The following is a 22,679-nucleotide window of genomic DNA, read 5'->3' as shown; positions in this document are numbered from 1 at the left end:
CACGTTATTAAGCACGAAATCATAATTAGAAGTTTATGTATCACTTAATGACCTCTACCTCTATTTTTCAAAATAGACAGAAAATGTCGAATAAAGCTTTTATTCCAGACATTGGTACATATTTTCGTCTAATCTGCAGATGTTTTGAATACTGTCGCTGCATCCGGACCTTTTTTCGCACAATATTTAAAATATAGTACTTACAAAGAAAAATCATCTTTGCATACTTTTTCGTTTTGTATGTTCAAGAGGGTGAAAATGATAAATGAAAATGAAAAGAAATTGAAATCAAATCCTGTCTATCACTACGCATATTAAAACGATAATTAGGTATTGTCTCTGTCTATTCTTACCTTTGAAAAAATATCATTCGGTGCATCAATTTCCGTGTCCAGTAGGTTATGTATGCTGCTATTGTTGATAATAATATTTAGAAGCCCAGCACAGTCCGTTTCTCTGACTGAAATTTGTTTTGCATATCCTCCTGCTGGAATACATGTTTTGGCAATCTGCCAATGATTGTCGAACCATTGCGTGATGTCAGTATTCTTCCAATTTGGAGAGAAGTATCGATGTTGTATTATCAGTTTGTCGTAAAAAGCGCTGCAAAGTCTAGTACTACAAAGAACTTTTCCCCGCGGAGAACTACAGTTGCAACTTGGCTTATGTCCTAAAGGGCATTTGTTGTTTTGATCAGAAGTATGAATAGGCATAAGAGTTTCGAGCTTGCAGTGGCCACATCGTATATTTGCACCATAGTTCTTTTCAATGTCTTGAAGCATGACATCGTGTTGATTCTTGATAGCATTGTCGACAAAAGGAGCCAGGCCAAATCTTAAGTATTTAAGGCCAAGTCCTGCTTTGACCCAGCTCCTATATCTAGTATTTTTAAGTTGTTCATCATGCGACATGATTTCAAATCTAATCTGTAATAGCATGAAACCAATGTTAAGTAAAAGTGTAGGTGTTGCGAATATTTAATGATTTAAATCTACCACTAAATGAATATTTCTGGAAACAGTTTAGCTTCTTCTGGCATAAAATTCCCGCTATCCTTTGATGTGGTAAATCTATTTTTGTCAAAAGTATCTTCTCATTTTCAAAGAGTTCTAAAGTTAAGCAAATAACCGGCTACAGATTATTTGAACAAAGTTGCAAGCAAATACAAACATAATGTAAGTAAACAAACAAATGGATGTACCGTCGACTGTAGTCACATACAACAATAACATACATTTAAAAATAACAACATGCAGAGTAGGCTGATATCGTGATCATGTCGTGTTATCCAAACAGTAATTATAAGCAGTTTCCTTTAAACTGTTCATTTGACTTATTAGAATTGAAATTACCGTAATTAAACAGCATGTGATGGCTTGACCTCTAAGATGAATTTTCAGCTTTATCAACTATGGGACACGTCTATGACAGCGTCCTGGTGCCAGCAGAGAGATTTAATTTGTTTTTACGTACGACTTACTATCTCCTATGTATGACTTAGGTGTTGGCTATTTCATTACCTCTCATTCAAACCGAGTCTGCTTTTATTCTGTTTGGTTGCAATCTTTGCTTCCAAAGGATCCTTTTTACAGATTTTATTTATCAGTATCTCCTACGTAGGACATACCATCTCCTATGTAGGACGTAGTATCTCCTACGTAGGACATACTATCCCCTACATAGGACTTAATATCTACTACCTAGGACAACTATCTCCTACGTAGAACTTAGTAACTCCTACGTAGGAGTATGTCCAAAGATACTAGAGATAGTAAGTCCTACGTAGGAGATAGTTAGTTGTATTAAGACAAATTTAAATCTCTCTGCTGGCACCAGGACGCTGCCAAATACGTCCAGCTGACATTTCGTAATGGCATCTAGATTCCAAAGTCAACAGTTAAAGATTTAATTTCCATGTGTTGTTCGTCTACCAAATACAATAAAACGGCATAAGATAAGTACCCAACTGCCTTTAATGAAACTGCCATTGAAGCTAAATGAAACAAAATATCCAGGCTATGAAATAACACCGCATACATTTAATTGTAAGTTTTAAAAGAACATTTTGGAACGAGTATTTTGTTACTGATTTATTTACAAAAAAATACAATTTGACAGGTTTATATTCGAACAACGGCTGGCACCTCTTCCCCTCCGGCCAAGAGAAAGAAAGAATCGTTCTGGTGTGCAATTTTGGTTGGTGGTGGTTTAAGAACACATAAAACTAAATGAAGCTATCCTATGTGTAATCGGGTGAGGTTTAGACGGGGTATAAGTGAGTGGGGTTAATGAGAAACAGTATGTAGCAGCCTAAGAAAGTGGTAAATGGAAGAACAATAAAACACGAATTTTTGAATGAGTGTTAAATATGGAGGATATACCCAATGGCACTGACCCGCGAGAGTCCTTAACCAAACGTCGTACTAAGAATAGGCCTCATATTATGTTTAATTAATGATAATTAAAGCAGTATTTAGTTTAGTTTATACTAATTTGTTTTAGCACGATTGTGATGAAAGCTTCAAGCTTATTGGAACCACTCTCGAGTCCGCTTCCTGGAAAAACCAGTACTGGTGTCATATGAGAAGTCATGGTCTTGACACCAGTGGGATTTGAACCAACGACCCCTGGATTAAGCGGCCGACACCTTATCCACTAGACCACGCTCCCCTTAACGGACAAAGCGGTGACTATATAGGAAAAGCAGTAGTTATGAAGACATACTGAAAACTGATAACTGTGCAATGAAGCTTTAATAATTTCTATTGTAACTTTGACATGACCAGAAAACAGTTTTCCCATCTCCAAATTAGCATCAGATTCAGTATCAAGTGGTCACCTCACATTTAGGAATATGTCTGATATAAAAGAAACATTAAAATGTGCAGTTTAAAATATACTCATGATAATATTCGATCGATTGCAAAATGATAAATATTAACAGAGTTACAGACATTTTTATCCAAACCTAAAGTCGCAAATATAAAGCTACTTTTATTTATACCTTTCTCGCGTTTATATTCAAACGGCAGATACTTAATTGCCTTTTCTGTTATTTTCAGGTGGTAAATGGTCTAATGAATTATTTATCAACTGAAAGTATCAAAAGCTTTTATGGCCGGAATCACATTCGTCTTAACATGAAGTTTTAACTGCACATCAACTGACATTTCAAAACTTATCTTTATAACAAAAAAAGGTAAATTGACAACAATTTTAAACAGACATGCCAACAATGTAGTACTGTTTTAAATGATATTGTAAAGCCACAAGTCTTACTTAAAATGATGATAATACAGTTTCAATTAAAAAGAAACTATCACTAATGTAAATACATAAAACAAACTTTTAAAACGAACTGTTATTAAAGGGTCTAGCAAAAATAGTTTTCAAGTTTTTCAATTCTATTTTACTTCAAGCCATGGCCCTTTAAGGGCATAGGGCATTTACAATTACAAATAAGACGATAAATTATAAGACAAAAAAGTACAAAATGATAATGCAAGTACACTGCAATAAAAAACTTAGCATCTGCAAGGGCCATAAGACTCAAGCTAATTTCCTTCGTACAACCATCCAGAGATGCACACGAGCATCAGAGAAAACAGAACCCTAGCAGATGTACAGCACTCGACAATTTAGTATTGCAAATGAATTAATATAAAACATGAGCAAAATTCTTGTATGATGGAGATTGAGAAGTAAAAACAAAAATTCTGTATAGTACAAAGTGACATGATTTTCAAAAAGAAAACAGATAAAAAGATAGTGAAATATTCATAAATCTGCCTTTTTTAATTGGTAATTTATGATTAATACATCTAAATTTAAAAAGTATATTCAACATATCAAATGGCAAAATGTTCAGATATTTTTCAAACATGCGATCATGCTTAAACATTCTGTAATTGTTTTAAACAAAGAGATATTTTAGTCTTTCATTTAACAGTCCTTTTGAAACTAGAAGAAAAACCAACATATTGTTGCAACCACAATAGGTTGGCAAACCAAGGCTATCTAACAAAAGCTATCCATTTCAGGTTTACATTGATCCGTGTGTAAAGAGAAAACGTATCTTCCTTTAAGTTGGCATTGATAAGTAATAACTTCAAATTATATCTGCTCTATATTTAGAACAACTAACTTTATGTCGTCTTAAATCGTTGTAATGTATATACATATTTTATGCACAGATCAGTTTCACCATAGTTATTCTAAAGTTTGATTTAAATGCAATACATGTTCTTATCTTAAGATATTATTGTAAAACGGCGCTAAATCAAATAAAATTAAGTGTAGCTATTTTACAATGGCGTTGAACATTGTGCGGTGATATATAAAAATGATCGCCAGTAGAGCGTAAAATAAGGTTACATGAAACAAAAACATGATTCGTTGATTAGATTCCCTCGCTATTTCGTCCATTTTGCACTACATGTTTATATATTAGTTGTACACATGCTGTTTATATGAAAAGATTTATTTACACTGTACTTACTGAAGTTACTCTAAAGGTCAATACATCTTAATGAAGATATTCTTTGTATATCTACCATCACGTTACATTATTCAAAGTGAAACAAAAACATGTACAAATATCCGATAGGAATAGCCACGTTCTAAGAACGTAGACGTTGAAATGAAACAGACATTTAACTAACCTGCCATTTTGATAGTCTCGTTTTAAAAAATATTTAAACTTTAATTTAAGCTTTGATTTTACTTCATATTTAGCATACAATAAAAGCAGAAAATAGAATACCGATAGTAGAACTACGTATTTATATCTCGGCGGACGTGTATTCACGTTGAACTTCTCTGTCCGGAATTGGCAGTTTCTATACATTACTATCAAAGAAGTGTTAGGCTATTTCATTTCAAGATCGGTGAAATACGGTTATATCAAATGACAATAAGCAGTACTTATTGTCCGCTAGACTTACAAAGTCTGTTGAGATCAAGAACTCTGTAATAATGTTAATTTCTTTCTTCATACTGACGCTGATATTTTCTCAGAAAACCATTTTCTTTCTAGACTCAACTCAACAGACTTATAAAATGCGATTCTGAGTTTATATAACATCACAAAGAGCGATTAGTACCACCTGTCAATAGCCACCCAAACTGACCGGCAACAATATTAATTGAACTATTTCAAATAACCTTACCAGATGTTTGATTTTTCTCCAGAACTGAAAGAAAGTCAAGCCTTTGCCACATTGTATATTTCCTGCAAAAGTATGGCTAGGCCGTTTATAATTGCTGAATAGCTGCTGCTGAACTTTTGTTTAACATTCACATTTGATTGTTTAAATTATTTTAGAAAAAATGACGGGAGTTTATGTTTTCAATATAATATGATTAAAATTGCTTTAGAAATTGCTAGTTTGACTTTATGAAATCGTTATAAATGAAAAGTACCTTTTTCAAAAAAGAAAAAGAAAAAAAAAGAAAACAACAAATCAACAAAAAAAAACAAACAAAAAAACCCCAAGAAACTTGATGCATACAGTCAAGGCTGCCATTAACAAATTCTACCTTTAACAGTTAGTATAAATAATAAAAGGCTCTTAATGCCTTTGTTTAAAGTGTTGCTGCCACATTTTCCGTTATGAACATAAAATACATTAATTTCTTGTTAAATCCTACTTCTCATAATTACTTTCTTTAACATTTGTCAAAGGTTTGAATATTGCTGAATAAACTAGAATGTTTTATTGAATCTATTGTTTTTATTACCTCCCTTTATACCTCTAACTATATAAGTTCATGTGCAGTAATAGGGGAAGCGCTTTTCTAACCATGTCAATGCACATGACATCTACATGTATTTGGAAAGCTATTTCTTCTTGTTTTTAATATAAAAAAATAAATCGTCTTGGACCTTTAAAACTATTTATAGTTAACAGTTGCGCATTATACTACTTACGATTTACTAATTTAATTTACAAAAGAACAAATTTATTTTTATACTATCAATTTCGTTTTCTAATTAGTAACAGTGTCACAGTGTATGTAGCCAGACGTTCTGTGAAATTTTAAAAATTCAAATAAATATTATGGCATAACCATTTCTGTGGTCAGTTAAAACATGGACATTTTTTGTTGATACCCCGAGATGTATTTGATGAAAATACAAGTAGTATGAAATCTTACCAGTAACGGTGTCGGTTATATGGTGGCCGCATTTAATGGTAGAGGAAGAATCTAGGTGCACTTCAAGGCATTGTATCAGACCTGGGTAGACATCAGACTATAACCTACATTTCGCATTCTATTTAAAAATCTGTCCACAGGCCCATTACCAAATCCTCTTTTCCTCTCTCTCTGTGATCCCCCTCCCTCCATTTATTCATGAAATATCCTTAAAACCATGTACATGTGTCATGTAAATATACTTGTATGAGTTCTTTTGACCGTTTGATTTTCATTTATTTCTGTCAACAGTTGAGCGCTTAATTTCATATAAATACTACTTATCAAATACTGTAGACGTGATTATTTTTGCACAGAAAAAAATTACCGCATCGCGGAATGTAGGTGTTTTACATTACAAAATAGTTATTTATAAAATGTTTGCAGTTACGGGTAATAGAATAAACATCAATAAATGACAAGATGCATATTTTCAACAGACAATTAATTATTATGAAAAATAATTCTTAAAAACCTTTCATCTGCTTGTTGTATTTACTGTGAGAAACTAATCTGTTGGCAGTAGATTCACTGAAGGGTTTGTGTTAACGTAACAGCCGAATGTTGCGAAAAAGTCTTTGTACAAGTATTTCTATATTGAAAAATTTACAAATATACACTACATTAATATTAATCCAGGTAAAATGTACTCGTAACACATCTCGGTTAACATTAGGAAAAATAAGCATCTTAAGGAATTTCATTCTTTGTATATGTGAATATTTTAGCATGTTAACCATGCCAGAAGTACCATTTTTATCATTATTATAAAAATTGACGCCATGAATACTTCAAGCGTTCGAAAAATACACAATATAATTATACTAACTTGAAGAATAGTATTTTTTTTAATTTCAGCAGAAAAAATGTATCATATTACAGTTTTTAATGTTATCAGTTCAAGAAAAATGAAACTAAAAATATATATTTACAATATTTATATTTTGATCTTCTCTTGTAAAAGAAAGGCTTTTCCTTCTATATTATTTTAATGGGATGTAAAAGACAGTAATGAAGTATAACAACACTTCTAGCCTTATTTGTAAGTTTGTGTTTAACTCTCTCTCAATACAGAAAGAAAATAGCCACTCTAAATTCAGAAATCATAACGCTGAAAAATGAAATACACTGCCTCAAAAGGACTGTGTACTGACGAGGATGTAACATTTTAAACTGAACTTCCTAACAAAAATATGATTGATAAGTTACATTCATTTGTATCGCCATATGTAAATAGACGGTGGACAGGTGCTGCTTCCATTTGGAAAAATATAAGAATCTTAAAAAAAGCCATTAAAGTTTGGACCGAACAGGAAAATGACATCGAAAACTGAATTTTTAATGATGCTTATGAAAAATAAACTCCGGCTTGGACTTTTAGGTAAAGACTTAGCAAAAAGATTTGATATATCTGAAACGCTGTGTTCACGTATTTTCTTAGCATGCAGTATCGTGTTGAAACCAATGGTGTATTTACCGGACCAGGAAGCCTTAATTGGATCAAAGTCTGAAAGATTCAGATCATTACCAGACTTGCATTCAATAATAGACTGTACTGAACTTTTCATCGAAACACAAAAGGATTTATTTCTTCAGAGTGCTACCTGGAGTGATTATAAACATCACAATACCGTTATAATTTTAGTAGCAAGTTCTCCGAATAGCTCATTTATTTTTGTTTCTCCTGCCTACACGGGAAGAATATCAGACAAAGCATTGACACTATACTGTGGCTATTTAGACAAGGTGCCGCCTTATAGTATCATTATGGTTGATAAAGGTTTCAACATCAGTAATGAATGTCAAGAGCGGCATCTGACTTTGTATATCCCCCCAGGGAAGAGAGGACATTCTCAAATGATAACTGCATGTGCTAGAAAAAACAAACAAAAAATCGCTAACCATCGGATATTAGTTGAACAAGTGATAAGACGATTGAAAACATTCAGAAATTTAGCAAATGAAATTCCGCTCACTTTAATAGAACACATTGATGTATGTAGTGCGTTGTGTAATTTCAGGGAACCTTGTGACTGTCGAAATTGACATTTGGGTGCTAATAAATTTGGTAGAACTCCATAAATATGTTTTTTCTTACCATGTTTTGCATTTACAATATTGCATAACACTGACTTTAAGAAGGTATTTCACCAGGGTATGACTGTACTGGTGTTTTCGATGCTACTTCGATAAATCTTATATACAGTCAAACCTGTCTTTACAGAATATTTAGGTGTTATGTCTTTAAACAAAATAAACAAGTGAATTTTGATACAAAGCTGCTATCTCGTACGGATACAGTGACATCATAAAAGGTTTCTTTAGTAGCAAGTCCTTTGCACGAAGTGGTATTTAAACACAGGTTTGATTATGTGTAATTTTTAAAACTGGGAGAAGAAACAAAGGTCTAGAAATGTCAGTGCATATATCTTTTAACTTCACATATAAACTGATGTCATATCATGAAATTAGCATGTGGTTATTATAATCATATAAACATGTTTTTTTAGCCCGGCTTATAAGTCATCAGGGGCGTCGGAAGTGGGGCCGCAGGGGCCGCGACCGCGGCCCCAATAATTTGCCCAAAAACGATTTTTTGTAAATTCATAAGTTGGAGTCGCAGGTCCGCGGACCCAATATTTTGTACACGCTGTCCAGATTAGTGTGTTACCGTGGTGACGGTGACACGATCGGGGGTGTTAATTGGAGTCATACACACGTGTCCGTGATTGGACTTAATTACGCATGAACAAATCAGCATGTTTTTAACTGGCATGTCTTTAGTCAATATAACGTTTAAAGACACTGATTCTGGTATGCCTGGTATGTGGCCTATGGCCAATATACCCAGCCGCAAAGCTTATAAAATTCAGAAAAATAATTATTATGTTTTTATTTAATGAAAGAGGTAAGTGTTAAGATTTATCACATCGCTAAGATGTAAGGAATTAATTACATAAATTGGTTTTACTCAAAAAATGATATTTCAAACAAAAATAAGAAATGAATGTAACATGAATGATTATTGTTCAATACATTAAATACAAAAAAAAAAAGCATACATGCATTCTTTGTATTGCGTTATACATTATTAATTAAAGGAGTTTATTAAACTTTATTTTGCTTATAGTCATGTAAATAGTAAGAAAATACTGGAGACTTGAGATTCGATTCAGCACCCTTAAATGCATCAGAACTCGCCATTTATGATCCTGTTTTAAAAAAATTTCAGGGGGAGGTCCCCCTTACCCCCCTTACGGGAGGGGATGCCCCCTCCCGTACCTACCCCCCCCCCTCCCCTCGCCCTCGCGGCCCCAATATCAAACACCTTCCGACGCCCCTGGTCATTAGATCTTGCACTTTTTAGTAGAGACAAGCCATGAACATAAAATGACTGAAGGTTATGTCAGATAGAAATCTGGATATGGAACACTGACTTTTCACACCTTCTTTTGTCAGGGGCAGACAACTCATATAGCGGATATTTTCAGCAAATTTCTTTTTAGATCGTCATATTTCGCTCAATTTTTAATAAAACTTTAAGATTTTTGGGATTTCAGTGTTTTGTGTTAGTACCTTTCTATTTATAGTATTAAAAGCAGGTTTACTTTCAAATTTATTCATGCGCAACGACTTCCGTTAGTTTAATAAACATGCTCTTAGTAGTTACATTTTTTAATGAATCCCGACAAAATTGTTATATAAGTTATCATTATAGGAATGCAAAATTGAAATAATGTAAATAAATAATATATTTCAGAAAAAGACAAAAATATTCATTGTGGTTTATAAACAGCTATCGGTCCTTCCTTTTTATCAAAATTACCGTAAAATGTTTGTAATATAATATTCATTTTTCAATACAAAACCCTTAAAACAACACTTATTACACTTTTGTGACATATAAATCCGCGATCTAATATATCATTTTCATGAAGAAAAAAAATCAGTTAACGCAATTAAAAGGGAGGTAATCGGTAAATGGAAATATAGTGTGCGTATTTGTCGCATTACCGTGAGTAATGTGTTATAATATTGGTTAGTTACAAGTATCCAGGCACTTATGTATTTAGATTAAATGGTTCGTGGTCTCAAAAAGAATGATTAAGTGGAATCATACGTGGCGATTTACCATTAAATAAATTGCACATTCTGACATAGCTGGATTTGGTTGCAAGTTAAACAAAGAAGAAAGTAGTCAATCTCTATATATTTAAGAAATAAGGATTAATATCACGGGGGCGAAGCTCGATTGATATAATAATACGCATCAGAACGACAAACAATGAAGAGCAAATCACTAAATTAGATACAGTGGGGCTCGCGATAAACTTCCGTGCAATCTCGTTTGTAAACGCTGTTGAAACGGTTCTCAAACGTTTCTCGGTTCCCTGTTGTCTCAGTGACAGTCCAATCAAATGATATCTAAACGGTAAGCGTTAATCGAGATTCGATAAGCCAATCAAAAGCTTTGTGGGCGTTCCAAATAAGTCAAATGGTATCTTAAAAAGGCCTAGATTTTGGCAGTGGGCCAAGGGATTTTTGTCTTCACCGGCACAGTTGGGGGCTAATGACCATCACAGTATGGCTCCAATAAACAAGGGTCATTGTTTATTGGAGAGTCAGTCTACCTTACAAGTGTATCTATTAGTGAGAAGGTGAAACGATGTACTTTATTTTAAATTAATGAATAATTGATAACTTTTAAAGTTATACCTGTATTTTTTTGGGCATTTCTATGTAAAAAAAATATTTGTTGATCAAACACAATAATAAAATAATCGGAAACTTATTTTCACAATAATGAAATAATGAGAAACTTACATAAAGAAACACGCAAGTTTTTATTTTTTCAAATTCTGTCTGGAGAATTGTGATATTTCTGAAAAATGTGACTTTCACTCATCTAAAGCTTACAGAATACTGTAAATAACATTTGTCTAAATTGAAAACAGAATGTGAATTTCAAAGTTACAAAGCAAAGAATGAAAAAAGTCACTTTTGGCAACATACTGAAATTGAAAATTGAGTATAGATGGAACACAATAATTTTGTATTCAAATAATGTTGATTACATGAATACATGAACATCAATTTCCAAATCGAAAAATAGTGTTTGTCAGCACAAAGAACTCACTCAGGAAGTTTTCACTATACTTGTGTTTTATTATCATTATTATTTTCAATATTATTACTGTATCATTTTATCCTATATGTAATATAATAATAATATACCAATGATGATAATAATAATAATGAGAATAATAATAATAATTATGATTATGATTATTTCTATTATATTATAATCATTATTATAACATTAAAGTAATAGTTATTATCATCAACATAATATCAAAATAATAATTATTATTATCATCATTCCACATTGACTGAAGAAAAATTAATTTCTTTCAACTCCACTGCACACACCTTCATGGTCTAGTTGGGGTCCCTTCTGTGCTAAGTGCCCTCTAATCAGTTGCTATTACATAATCGCTGATAAGCAGCAGATAAGATGGGAGTTGTATATTGGATCTGTGGGGTGGGGACACTTATATAGTAGTGAATCTTGTTTGTTTGTTTGTGTTGAGGTTGTTTACCCTCGCCACCGGTTAAAAACCATATGAGCGAGCATAGCTACAATTTATTAACTACACTTTATATGCAACATGTAGAGTGTGTACCATAATTCACAGTCCAAAGTAAGTTAAAGTAACCGCCAGTGGGCTGTGAATAAGATGGGAACTTAATCCCATACATTTACTTTAAAAACTACAGTTAGAAGAAGAATAATAGACTGTCTTATTTGTGTGTCATCATTTATATGTATTAGGCCTCTGTTATGTACCTCATATAGTGTATCAAGGCATTTTGCTTTCCCCATTTTAAACTATATTATTTATTAAAACTTATTTTTTATTTAAAAACTATATTTAAGAACTGACAGAGACAACATAGTCCTAAATTCCATAAGAAACTTTGGTTTGTTTACATTTTCCGGCCAAACCACGCTTTTGGTAGGCCAGCGCTGATTGGCTTAGACCTCATTGCCTCCTTTGTCGTGATTGGCTGACTGAATGTTGTTTACAAATCAAGTAGGTCAATCCGATTTTTATGAAAATCCAGAAAAACCGAACTGAGCCACCTGATTGTTGTTGAAGATAGAAAATATTCATTTTTAATACTTAATAAAATAATTTTGAATAGCTATTTACCATTTTTTATATGTTGTCTCTGTCATTCTATCTATATTCAATTTCAATGCTTGTATGTTGTCTGGACCTTATTATTACTGGGTTTTGCTGATGACCATATATGAATAACAATGTTGCCAGATAACACATTGAGATTCTAACCCCTCAGAAAAATTCTGAGTTGTACAATAATGCCCCATTTGGCTATCAGTAATTTCTGTGTTGCCTGGTATGTGGTGCGGCTATCTTGATGAACATATATAAGATACACTCGTGTATGGGCTCAAGGTGACTTATGCTCCATATTATTTACAATGAGCCCATTATTGTAGTAAACTGCTAAAATTATATATGCAAAAAGAGAAAAAAACAATTATGTACAATATGGAGTCTTTTAACATATCAGGCAACATGTAGCTTCCAACCTCCCATATAAACAATATTGGTCATCAGACAAAAATATTTAAGACAATGCCTCTCATGTGACCCTCTTTAAAATGTTACTCATAAAAACAATCAAATATATGAAAGACACCGCTTCACGGCTTACTTATTAGGGCCACTGTTAAAATAACAGAATATATAAAATAATTACATATGAAATATATATAAGTTAAATATAAGGGTCACATGATATGGCAACAATTAAAAATATACAATTTTAATACAAACATTCGTGTACACCATGGCGTCTGTACTGTCTTACAAGGATACAGGTCATCAAACAACAAACACAGTTTTAGTTAATTATTGATTTTCTTCTATTTGTTTACTCTTGTCTTCCTCTCCTTAACTGCATCAGCTATTAGTAAATATAGCTGAATTCATAACTTAGCAGTTATCAGAGTTCTTTGGGGTGACCGGTTATAAATATATATAATATGTCTCGACTATTCCTTCCAGTAATTCACTTTTCCGGTGCGGCCAGTCTCCTGTATTTATTTTGTTTTTATATTTATTAATCCTAATTCTCCATACTTATATTGTTGAACTAAGATGTTCTAAAAATTATCCGAAGTTACTAAATATAGCACAGACATAACCCAGACACCACGTGACTCTAATAGAATGTGAGGCTCCAATTAGGTTGTTTTGAGGTATCCTGCAGGGTGTAATACGTTGTTCTATCAACATTTCTGACAGGATTTGTAGAAAATTTCAAAGCACAATAATACTTATATCTTAATACATATTCAAATCACATTAAGTCTATTATGTTTATCTATAATATAGGTGTTATTTATCAAGTATGATTAAAATCTATTACATATTAAGGGAAATACGGCCATTTCATGAATTTTTATATATGTATAGAAAACGGTAAACATGGTAAATTTAGAAAATTCTGAGAAAAAGTTTTTTCTTGATAATTTTTTTTAAAAGTTATGTTTTTTTAGCGAAAGTTTCATATTTTGTCCTTTGTATATATGCGCATCTGATGTTATCAATCATTCATATCAAACCCATACCCAAAAAAATTCCGACGTCAAAAACCAAAAATCTACTTTTGAAAAAAAGCCATTTTCACCCATCCTTATTTTCTTTCTAAAAGATTTATTTTTTAATATTTTTAGATTCTGTTTTTTGTATTTAGTCGTTCAAACATATATCTAAATAATTGTGAATTAGGATAATTTCCTATCATCCCTTTCTATGTATAATATGGATCTTATCTGGGACTGTCATATACTATATTATTACTATTTTTATTAATTTTATATATAAACTAGCATTTTATCATATACTTATCTCTATTATATCCTTATTTATGTATTATTAATTAACATATAGCTTTATTACTACTACTTATAATCATTTTTTCTTAAAATATGTGTTTTTAACATGAATTATCCTCAATTTTACTATATTACCCCACTTCATTTTGATTTTTTCTTATTCAATATATAATCTGTCTACCATACCAGACAACAATGGATATTTTGTATTAAAGAAGCTGTAGTAAACACCAGTATATATCAATCTGCTGTCAGTATGTAACTTAAGATGCTGTTAGTATAAACTGACAGTCTAACTGTTTATTTGCTGTTAGTATGTATTTTGGTTTCAGGTTGATATCCAGCTATGCAGAGGGATGTAAGACAGTTCACACGATCCTTACATATACCAAACATCAACCTTACTTTCTTATTAAACATGAAATAGAAACAGCAGAATGATACTACAAGCTTCTAGTTATGTTCTGATTCACTATTAAATAATTATACTAGTCTATTGATACTAGTATGATATAAATTGTTGCAAGGAAACTTAATTATATTACTATTTCTAGTGTCATACTAGTATGGTCACTGGTTGAAAGCAAGACTGGCCGCTTTCGGAATTTGTTCTTAATTAACATAATACAGGGCACAAAGTGCCTACTGTTTAAATTAAATATTCTTTATTTGGTATATCTCTATAAATTATTGAAGACCAGATGAATAACTATTATTATTCATATAAAAACTACTAGCACCCCTAGACCTATTATGTTGTTGTTGTTTTGTGCCTACTGCTTACCCATCTTTGTGCTCTATATTATTGAAGTAATAAGATATATCCAGGGCAGCCCTTATATCATTTATTTAATATTTTTAATTTTTAGACTTTACAACTATGTTAAAAAACAGCTAGGATGTACGGTCAGTCCACACGCTCCTCTAGGAAACACAACTTAGAATTTGGTAGAGATAATTATTATATCTGACAAATCTGACAAATCTATTTCATACTTCTTGTTGTTGTCAAGTATGAAACATTATTAATATTATAATATCTGATTTTTTCATTGTACATCTTAATACCACTAGTGAAGTCTTAATAAAAATAGATTGTTATTTCTGACAAATCTGATAAATATACCTTTATACATGATTATTTTGTCAAGTATATAAAGTTGAAAATATCATAAAAACTAGATTCAACATTACAAAAAGCAATTCTGATAGATCACTCAGCCAGACCTTTACTCTATATATAGAAGTATATCATTTTTATCTCATAAAGTGTTATATTTGTCATTCTATTGTCAAGTATGAGAAAATCAGTATAAGCCATATACTATTTTTGTACTTAGTGTTTAAATAAGGTAAGAAACACATGTGGGAAGCAGTAGACCATATTGATATTTATATTTAAATTTTATTTGTTAATCTACGATCTAGAATGAATTTTTCTAATGCTTTAAAAACAGCTATTCTATTAATTTTTGGTGGATCTAGTATATTTCTAAGTGTATAGTTAAGGCCACAGGATAAAAGTGTTTGTTTCAACACATCTCTGTTGTTACCAAATTCAATACAGTCCAATAATAAATGATTGGAATCATATTTCACTCTACACTGGGCACAAACCGGTTCAATTTTCATGATATACTGCCCGGCATTGCCTGGCAGCAGGTTTGTACCTAGTCTCAGCCGTGTTATGACCTTATCTACTTTTTTATCTTGTGAATAGTTATGTGGACGGCTGAGCCCCACTGAGGTCTTAATATGTTTAATTTTTGGTTCGCCTAAAGACAATGATGCTTGCCATTTGGCAAGAATATAGGTTCGAATCCTGGAATATACCTCAGTGGGTGAGAGGTCAATATTTTTGGTTATGTTGTCTAACAACAGTCCCGCCTTGGCCGCCAAGTCCGCTCTCTCATTACCAGATATACCTATGTGTGCTGGACACCATACTATGGTGACCTCTAGACCTGCGTTTAGGCCCTCATTATGTAAATTAATAATTTCTGTCAGCAATTCTGGCCTCGACTGACTATTATTTGATTTCAGTGAGGTCAGTGAAGAGAGTGAAACTGAAAAAATGGCCACTTTACTTGGTTTGTTGGCCAAAATCCAGCACATAGAGTTTTTGATGGCAAGGAGTTCTGCTGTATAGATGGATGTATTGTTGGTTAACCTATCTATTTGTTCATAACTCTTTGATGGTACTACAACAGCAGAAGCTACCTTGCCTGACTTTGGACATTTTGATCCATCTGTATATATGTGTAAATGACCTGAATATTTTTCAAAATAAATTTTTGTTTCTGTATTTGCGAATTCCGGCAAATCAGATTTATTCACTTTTTCTGTTAATGAAATATCTACATCTGGCAATTTGAGAGTCCATGGCGGAACCAGGGAGGGCCTGTGTTCAGCAACTCTTACATCCTTTAAGCCACAGTTTTTAGCTAATTCCTGAGAATGAGCACCAAATGGGAGACTGTAGTTTTTTAATTTAGACCTAGCAAAATATCCTGTCCCTAATAAAGAGTGAACAGGGTTATTGGTTTTATAGGCCTTAATTCTGGTCCAATATTTTAATGTTTGTTCCATTCTTCTTAGTTTCAGGGGAGGTATTCGTGCCTCTACTTCAAGATCATGTGCAGGGGTGGAGCTGAGGGCACCCAGGGCCAGCCTCAGGGCAGTATTTTGAACTCTATCAAGTTTCTTGAGTAGAGTATTGCTAGCACCAGAATAGATTTGAGCACCATAATCTTTTTTGAACGTATGAGGGACTTGTACAGTAGTAAAAGGCTATTTTTATCAGTCCCAAAGTCTGTGCCTTTTAACATTCGCATAACATTTAAGTCCCTCTGGCACCATTTGACCAAGTCTAATATGTGTTTAACAAATTTTATTGGTGTGCCGCCTAAATTAACATTCAAAGTGTGTTGTGACTGATTTCCTAAAAGAATAGCTACTGTTTTAGTTGGATGTGCATCCTGGGCTAGTTTGACCACATTGGACCCTGATTTCCATGTTCCAGAATCATCTGCAAACTGGCTGATGACCATCCCAGAGTTTAAGAGAGTATCTGGGAGACCGTTGATTATAATAGAAAAGAGCAACGGTGAGAGGATCGAACCTTGAGGTGTTCCGCGTTCAAGAGGTTCTTGATCCGAGAGTACCCCATCAACCCTAACAGAAATGTTCCTACCCTCAAGGAAGGACCTTAAGTACTGGAAGCAGGCACCCGTGATACCATATTCTTTAAGCTTATATAGTACACCAAAATGCCAGGTTAAATCAAAGGCTGCAGTTAAGTCCAAAAATATTGCTAGCACTGAACGTGATCTGTTTTTGGCATAGATCACATCATGCTGCAAACGAGCAAGCTGGTCCAAAGTGCTTCTTCCCTTTCTAAAGCCAGATTGAAAAGGGTTTATGATATTTTTTTATTCTAAAAAATGATCCAAACGGGCCTTAACCATCCCCTCAAGCAATTTCCCTGAGTGGGAGGTAAGACTAATTGGTCTATATGATTTGGGTTCGTTCTTATCTTTACCATTTTTGTGTAATGGTATCACGCATGCCTCCCTCCATACTGCCGGGTAAACACCCCCCCCCCCCCACCCTGCCACACCCTGTTGTATAGTATCAACCACAACTCCAGTACAGTATCGGGTAGGTGCTTGAACATTTGGTAGGACAGGACATCGAGCCCCGCCGCAGAATCACGTCTTTTATTAATGCACTCCTTTAATTCCTGAAGAGTAAATGGTAAATAAAGGGTTATCATTTTCCCCCGGCTCATATATTGTATTTCTGTGACGATACTCAAAATCTGCCTGGTATTGAAGGGTTTCGGGTAACATATTTGAGTCACTTGAGACCTGTTTGTAGTGCGTCACCAGAAACTGAGCCTTTTCAAGGGGATTTTTTGCTATGTCGTTGTTTATTTTTAATAGTGGTACAGGGTTGGAAGCTATACCTTTAATTCTTTTAATTTTTTGCCAAAATATTTTTGCACTACATTTACTAGTTGATACACTTTCACAGAATTCTACCCAATTCTGTTTTTTAGCTTCCAGAATGACCTGTTTAGTTGTATTTTCTGCCTGAGTCAAGTTGTCAAGATTACCAGGACTAGGATTTCTTTTAAATTGATTTACTGTTTTTTTCCTTTCCTGTACCACACTTTTACAGGCATCATTCCACCACGGGACTGACCTGCCCCTTTTTGGTCCAGAGGTAGAGACAGGGATAGATTTCTCAGCCATGTCAAGTATCTTATTAGTTAAATTAGTGGTAAAGGTGTCAATGTCATCACTGTAGACATCCTCAGGTTCAATACCTAAACATAACTGATGAAAAGTAGACCAGTCTGCCTTTTCATAATTGTATTTTGTCCCATATTTATTTTCTATATTTTCTTGTATTTTTGCATTTAATGATATATATATAGGGAAGTGGTCTGAGCCTATATTATCATTAACTACTCCCCATGCCAATTGTGCCGAAATCTTGGGACAGGCCAAAGTGAGGTCTATACAGGAGAAAGTACCTCTACTTTTATCTAACCTTGTGGGGGTACCATCATTCATAACCAAATTCTGATTTTCTGCCCAGCTCCAAATATCCCTACCCCTCCTATTAGTATAGTTTACCCCCAATTTTCATGATGAGCATTAAAGTCACCTGTTATCACACGGTCTTGTAAATTGTTATCTTGAATAAGATGATCTGTTTTCCTATTCAGTGATTCCAGGTTATCTCCCCTTACATATAAATTAACCAGAAATAGGGGGGATCCTACTGTATATACTTTTATTAATTGAAATTCATAGACCACCTCCCCATCTTTGTCCCTGGGGCTGTCTACAGTGACCACCTCATAGTTAATGCCGTGCTTAATATATACTGCTAATCCCCCTGCTGCATCACCTCTACCAGTATTTGGCTTAGAATAATGCTTAAATTCTGAGTAGTAACCAGGAATAGTCCTAATACGATTACTACTAAATTTTGTTTTCTGAATACATACAATATTAATGTGGGGGTTGTTGTCTAAAAAATGTTTTAGTTCGGTATGTCTGACACTAGTCAAGCCCTGTATATTAAAACTAATGACTTCTAGAGACTTAGACATGGTTGATATTACCTCCTCCTACTTTGTTACTCAGTACAGTTTTAATGAATGGAGACTTAATCAATTTGCTAATTTGCTGTCTACCACATTTTAATTTTCTAGGGGTGCTAGGAATGTTACATCCCCCACCGATCATGGCCGTGCCCCGGGTAGATATTGCTCTATATATGTTTTTTTTTTTTAAATTTCTGTCTAGCACCTCATCCTTATTTGCTCCTAGATCCAAACCACTGATTAATTTATTTTGAATAAAACAGTGGTGTTTGTTATTTGCAGGTCTAGCTTTGCTTACTATAATATTCTTAATGATTTTAGTCAAATCGTCAATGGTTGAGTGTTTTATTTTTTCCTGATGTTGTATTTTAAAATGGACAGACTTTTTTTGACCAGATTGAGGTGACGTTTGTGCAGACCTGTCAACTACTATAGACTCCATTTTTGTGGGGGTTTCTTCAATAGCCACCAATCCCGATATTGATAAATTACTATAATTATCTGATTTACCTTTATTCTTATTTTCTGAATGAGGTGCTAGAATTAAAGAGTGATGAATGCAATGTAACTATTGAATCCTCATCTGTGACGTCGAACCCTCCGTCGTCACTGACAGTGACGTTCTTAGACAGCGCAGAGGCTGAAGGAGAGTCCGGCGCCTCACATTGTGGAATTTCACTATTTATTTCTGTGTTTTATTTGGTATAATTTCTTTTAGAGTTGAAATTTCTGATATATTTTGTACATATTTATCTTTTGTACTTTTAGGTCCCATGGGGTGGATGCTTTTTGTGAAGTATCATTTTTACTATCATAAATATTGTTTGATACAACTTCGGACTGGTTCGAATCCCTGGCCTCCGGGGACTCAGCCCTCCCCCGCACACATTCACTATACAGATCATGTACTATTTGATTGCCCTGTAACGGGTGTGCTAACTGCTCTCCCTGTTTTTTAATCGGTGAACAGGGGGGGGGGGGGGGGGGGGAGGGGTCAGTCCCCGGATCCCGGGCTAGATTTTCTTGCTCAATCATGGCATACTCTTCCGCCAAGATAGCCTCCGCTCTACCCCAAGAGATTTTTCTATTTTTTGATATTGCAGTAATAGCGGTCGCTTTTGTGTATTGAACACAACCCCTGTAGGCCGCCGCATGATCATCTCCGCAATTTATGCATTTGATATATGGCGAACTACAGGAGTCGGTTCTATGTTGTCCGGAGCATCGGCAACAACGTGGGGGGGGGGGACGGGGGGGGGGGGGTCTTTTACAACCACTCGCCACATGGCCAAAATCTTGGCAATTAAAACAACGAGTTGGGGGCTGTACATATGTTTCCGTCAAATAGACTATATTAGTGTCTTTAAGCCTGAGTTGCAAGGGACAAGCTCCACTGAATGTAATTTTAATAGCCCCAGAATCTTTTCCATATCTGGTTTTTAAACGTTGAGCTGTGAGTACAATAGCTCCTCTAGATGTGTCAAATTCTAACTGTTTGACAAAATCTATAACATTTTCTGAAACCGACACCCCATGTATAACAGTATCAAACGTCGGAGTTGAAGACGGCAGTTGAATGTCACAATAAACCCCTCCAATGTTTACATTAGAGAGGTTTAAGGCCATATACAGTGCTTCCGCACTTTTCAACTCTAACAGTAGACTACCGGACGCCAGTGGTGTGACACGTATAACATTTCCAAGGGTTTTCCCTATTTCTGATGATATTTTCCTCAGATTTAAGTTTTCAATGAGGTTCACTGTTTTACCCTTTAAAATACAAATATGCCTTGATACACTATACCGGACATGGTGCTCATCTTCCGGGTCTAGCGTAGAACCAACAATTCTTGAGATATCAAGAAAATGTCGGCCTGGGCCTTTCCGTGCTATTTTATTATACATAGTGTGTATGCGGCACAGCCGCTATGTAAATATGTATTGATATATAGGTGTGTGTACGGCACAGCCGCTTATAGTGACTAATATATATTTGATTTCTATATATAATTTACACAAAGAGAGAAAGGTAGAAGGACAGTAGACACGCTCTACAGGCAAACAAGCTCAACACACCTAGCAGATCTAATGTGATCATATAACACTAAAATTTTGACAGATCGGTGGAAAAGCTATAACAGTGGGTGGGGGAACCTCTGGTTGTCGTTGTAGTCAGCGTGATGATCTCCTGGCACTGAACGTAATGTTATTTAGTAGCACTAATATAGTGTCAATGATATATAACAATATCCGTGGTTGTAGTTTGCGTAAATCATGTAATATTTGCTATATTTATAAGAATTACATTTCCGGATCTGTTTACATTTTAGACCGGAAACGGTGTCCAGTAGTGAATCTAGGCCTTTAACGTGAAACGTTAATTGAGAATCGTTCAGCCAATCAAAAGTACGGTAGGCGTTCCCAATAAGTGGATCGATCACAAAAAACAATATGCCGCAATTCATTCTACTTAGATATGATGAAATGTATTTTTTATATCCGGTATATCGAGATAATATTCATGTAAAAAGAAAACGAATTATGAAAGAAAGAAATGTCGATCTTACAAAGTTTTTTTTTATGAATAAATGACAATATATGATTCGGTGCATGAAAAGGTCTTAAACGGTCTGTCATGTTTGTTTTGTGATTTATTTGATCATTACCTCATATTTCACTTATAGTTGAAACAGAAAACAAATTAACAAAAGTTTTTTTTTCTTCATTTTTAAATGAATTACATATATATATATATATATATATATATATATATATATATATATATATATATATATATATATATATATATATATATATATATACACTCTTATCGAGAATGATTGAACATCGGAAAGGATTTCTAAAATATTTATCACAGGGTACATGTATTATTTAAGTATTTCTTCGTATTTCATTTATTAACTGGAAATAAAAAAAATAATTTTTGTTTTTAAATGAAAGAAAGACAAAATACTAGTCAACGCATAAAACACGCTGATCGTAATTGGAAATGACCTGATGTATATTTATCATTGCACTTTATTTCATTATTCTTTTATGAGTCATATAAACACATAAAGAAAATAAATGCAATTTTAGCCAATTCAATTCAATTCTTTTTATTTCTCTCAGGTCACAATACATGACAACATGAGGTACACATAATATTACTTAAACAAGTGAAAATTAATCGAACTGAATCAGATAAGATCTATTTAAGAAACACATTCTTCGATTAGTTCTGACTGAGTTTGACTGGATTTTCACACCTATCGATTATAACCATTAGTTAGGATATTTGCAAGTAAAAAAGTTTGCACGCGACAATTTTTTTCCGCACACTTTTATTATACCTTTGACTTCTAAAAAGCTGACCACCTCTATGTCTTTCTATGTGCTTTCTTCAAAAAATTTTGCTTTGATACTAAGGATGTA

The 22,679-nt window shown here is 33.7% G+C and overlaps 2 protein-coding genes across 2 annotated transcripts in view; both read right to left on the bottom strand.

Moving 5' to 3' along the window:
- Positions 1 to 22,679, bottom strand: part of LOC123543795 (uncharacterized) — a 32,792-nt gene that overhangs the window by 6,158 nt on the left and 3,955 nt on the right. Inside the window, exon 2 of the mRNA XM_045329862.2 lies at positions 354 to 926. Coding sequence (XP_045185797.2) covers positions 354 to 911 — 558 coding nt within the window. The 5' untranslated portion in view covers positions 912 to 926. The remainder of the gene's footprint in view (positions 1 to 353; positions 927 to 22,679) is intronic.
- LOC123543796 (uncharacterized) lies at positions 15,524 to 16,714 on the bottom strand. Its single transcript, XM_045329863.2, has one exon. It carries the CDS (start codon positions 16,712 to 16,714, stop codon positions 15,524 to 15,526), a length of 1,191 nt encoding a protein of 396 aa, XP_045185798.2.

Source organism: Mercenaria mercenaria, chromosome 1 (assembly GCF_021730395.1).
Source record: "Mercenaria mercenaria strain notata chromosome 1, MADL_Memer_1, whole genome shotgun sequence".
NCBI lineage: Eukaryota > Metazoa > Mollusca > Bivalvia > Venerida > Veneridae > Mercenaria > Mercenaria mercenaria.
Note: the sequence above shows the minus strand (reverse complement) of the source record. Positions and strands in the feature narration are given on the sequence as shown.